Genomic DNA, 1,709 nt, shown 5'->3' on the forward strand with positions numbered 1-1,709 from the left:
TTAAACCTAATATCTTTAGGTAGGCTTCATTTCTTTATGCAAAATTTTGTTTATTTTTATTTATTAGCAAAGAATTCTAATGGTACTAAAATATTATTCTTTAACCAACATATAAAATCTGTTTTATTTTATTATTATTGTTTTTTTAAATTCTAATATATTAGTATTATTATTTTGGGGTGAAGTGTGTTCTTTACATGTGTTGGTTAGATTCATTCAGTCAGGATGGCTTACATGATGCCCTGTTTGAAGTATCCTTGGAAGGTGGCGCTCTCGTGACCCTGGGTCTCTCGGTGCTGCACAGCAGCACCCCCTAGGTGTTCATCAATCTGCGTGGTGTATATCGCTGCTGCTCCCTGCTCATCATTGGAGGTGGCCTTGCCCAGCCAATAATGGATGTCATAGGTGTAGTTGTTGCTGGTCTTGTGAGTCTGAAAATGAGATGGTCTTTCTTTAGCGGTTAGTTTTTGTCAGCTTAAATGAGTTGATTAGGACACTAAGCGCTGATACTTACATAGAGTATTACGTAGCTGTCTCCCTCAAAAAACTGCCCGTATGTATTAGATGGACAGGGCACGAGCTCCATGTTCTGACCAATAATTTAAAAAGAAGAATGATTAGTGATTTGCTAAGTGTCAGTATCTCAAATGTCGACTGCACTGATTTGACAAAGAAGTATCATTACCTCCACTCTCCATATCTGAAGTCCTGGTGTGGTTTTGTTGAGGACTTTGGGAACATCGGTCTTGACATCCTGTGGCATGGTGCCAGCTTAAGTCGCAGGGAAATACCTGGAAGAGAAAAATAGAGAGGGTTGGATAGAAATTACTTGAGATCAAAGATCCAGATTGTTTTCTTAGAATTACAAAGCATACATATCCTGTGTATGAACTACTCATAAATGTGTTTGTGCATCTAATGTTCCTTTCCAATTCACAACCACAAGCAAATAAATGTTCTTATAGCTGTTTACAGACCCTGTTTTCTTTTATCTACACTTTATCCTTCATGTGACCTTACCGTATAACAAGGAAAAATAGTAAAAGTTAATGTTCCGTCATTATTTACTCACCTTCATGTCATCCTAAAACTATTGGCAGTTATTTTTTCCCCTAAACATGCCGTATTTGATATTACAGTACTTAGACTTGGAATAAAAAGGAAGATTTTCATTGAATAATTACTTTTTGATAATAATGAAATCTGTTCATCCCATGAAGCTATAATATGGCTTCAGAAGACTTGTGTTTTTGTTGTTTTTGGACTGTTTTTGGTCACTATATAATTGTAAAACTGAGCAGCTTGAAACTGCATTAACTGTTCCTTTAATATATTGTTTAATGATTTCTTTCCTCAGTGTCGTTCAAAGGCAAAAGAGGGTGAGGCCTAAATTGGAATCAGTGAAATTCAGTTCATGCATTAGTAAACCCAGACACTAAAGCTACAGTTTGAACTCTTATGAAAGAAAGCTAGTTAGCCACCCCAGGGAAAGGAAGTGAAAGCCTCATATCAGATATCTGTTGCAAATCTGTAGTAAAAATACTATGCCTCCATATCCACAGCAGTTATCATTAAGTGTGGCTGAGATGTCAGGGCGTGATCAAGCCCCACAGTCCTTCACTTTATCTACTGCACTGAGCACATAGTTCAAACCACAAATAATTGTTTCCTTAACCAGCATGTCTGTCTTATTTTCTGTATAAACATCC

General features: G+C 36.8%; 1 protein-coding gene across 1 annotated transcript in view; it reads right to left on the reverse strand.

Moving 5' to 3' along the window:
- Nucleotides 1-234: 234 nt before the first annotated feature.
- Nucleotides 235-1,709, reverse strand: part of LOC107577667 (villin-1-like) — a gene marked incomplete at its 3' end in the record, with an annotated part of 6,768 nt that continues 5,293 nt past the window's right edge. Inside the window, exons 2-4 of the mRNA XM_016263714.1 lie at nucleotides 686-791; nucleotides 515-589; nucleotides 235-431 (exon numbers count right to left, since the gene is read on the reverse strand). Of these exons, the coding sequence (XP_016119200.1) occupies nucleotides 235-431; nucleotides 515-589; nucleotides 686-763 (350 nt within the window). The remainder of the gene's footprint in view (nucleotides 432-514; nucleotides 590-685; nucleotides 792-1,709) is intronic.

Source organism: Sinocyclocheilus grahami, unplaced genomic scaffold, assembly GCF_001515645.1.
Source record: "Sinocyclocheilus grahami isolate Dianchi unplaced genomic scaffold, SAMN03320097.WGS_v1.1 scaffold6803.1, whole genome shotgun sequence".
NCBI lineage: Eukaryota > Metazoa > Chordata > Actinopteri > Cypriniformes > Cyprinidae > Sinocyclocheilus > Sinocyclocheilus grahami.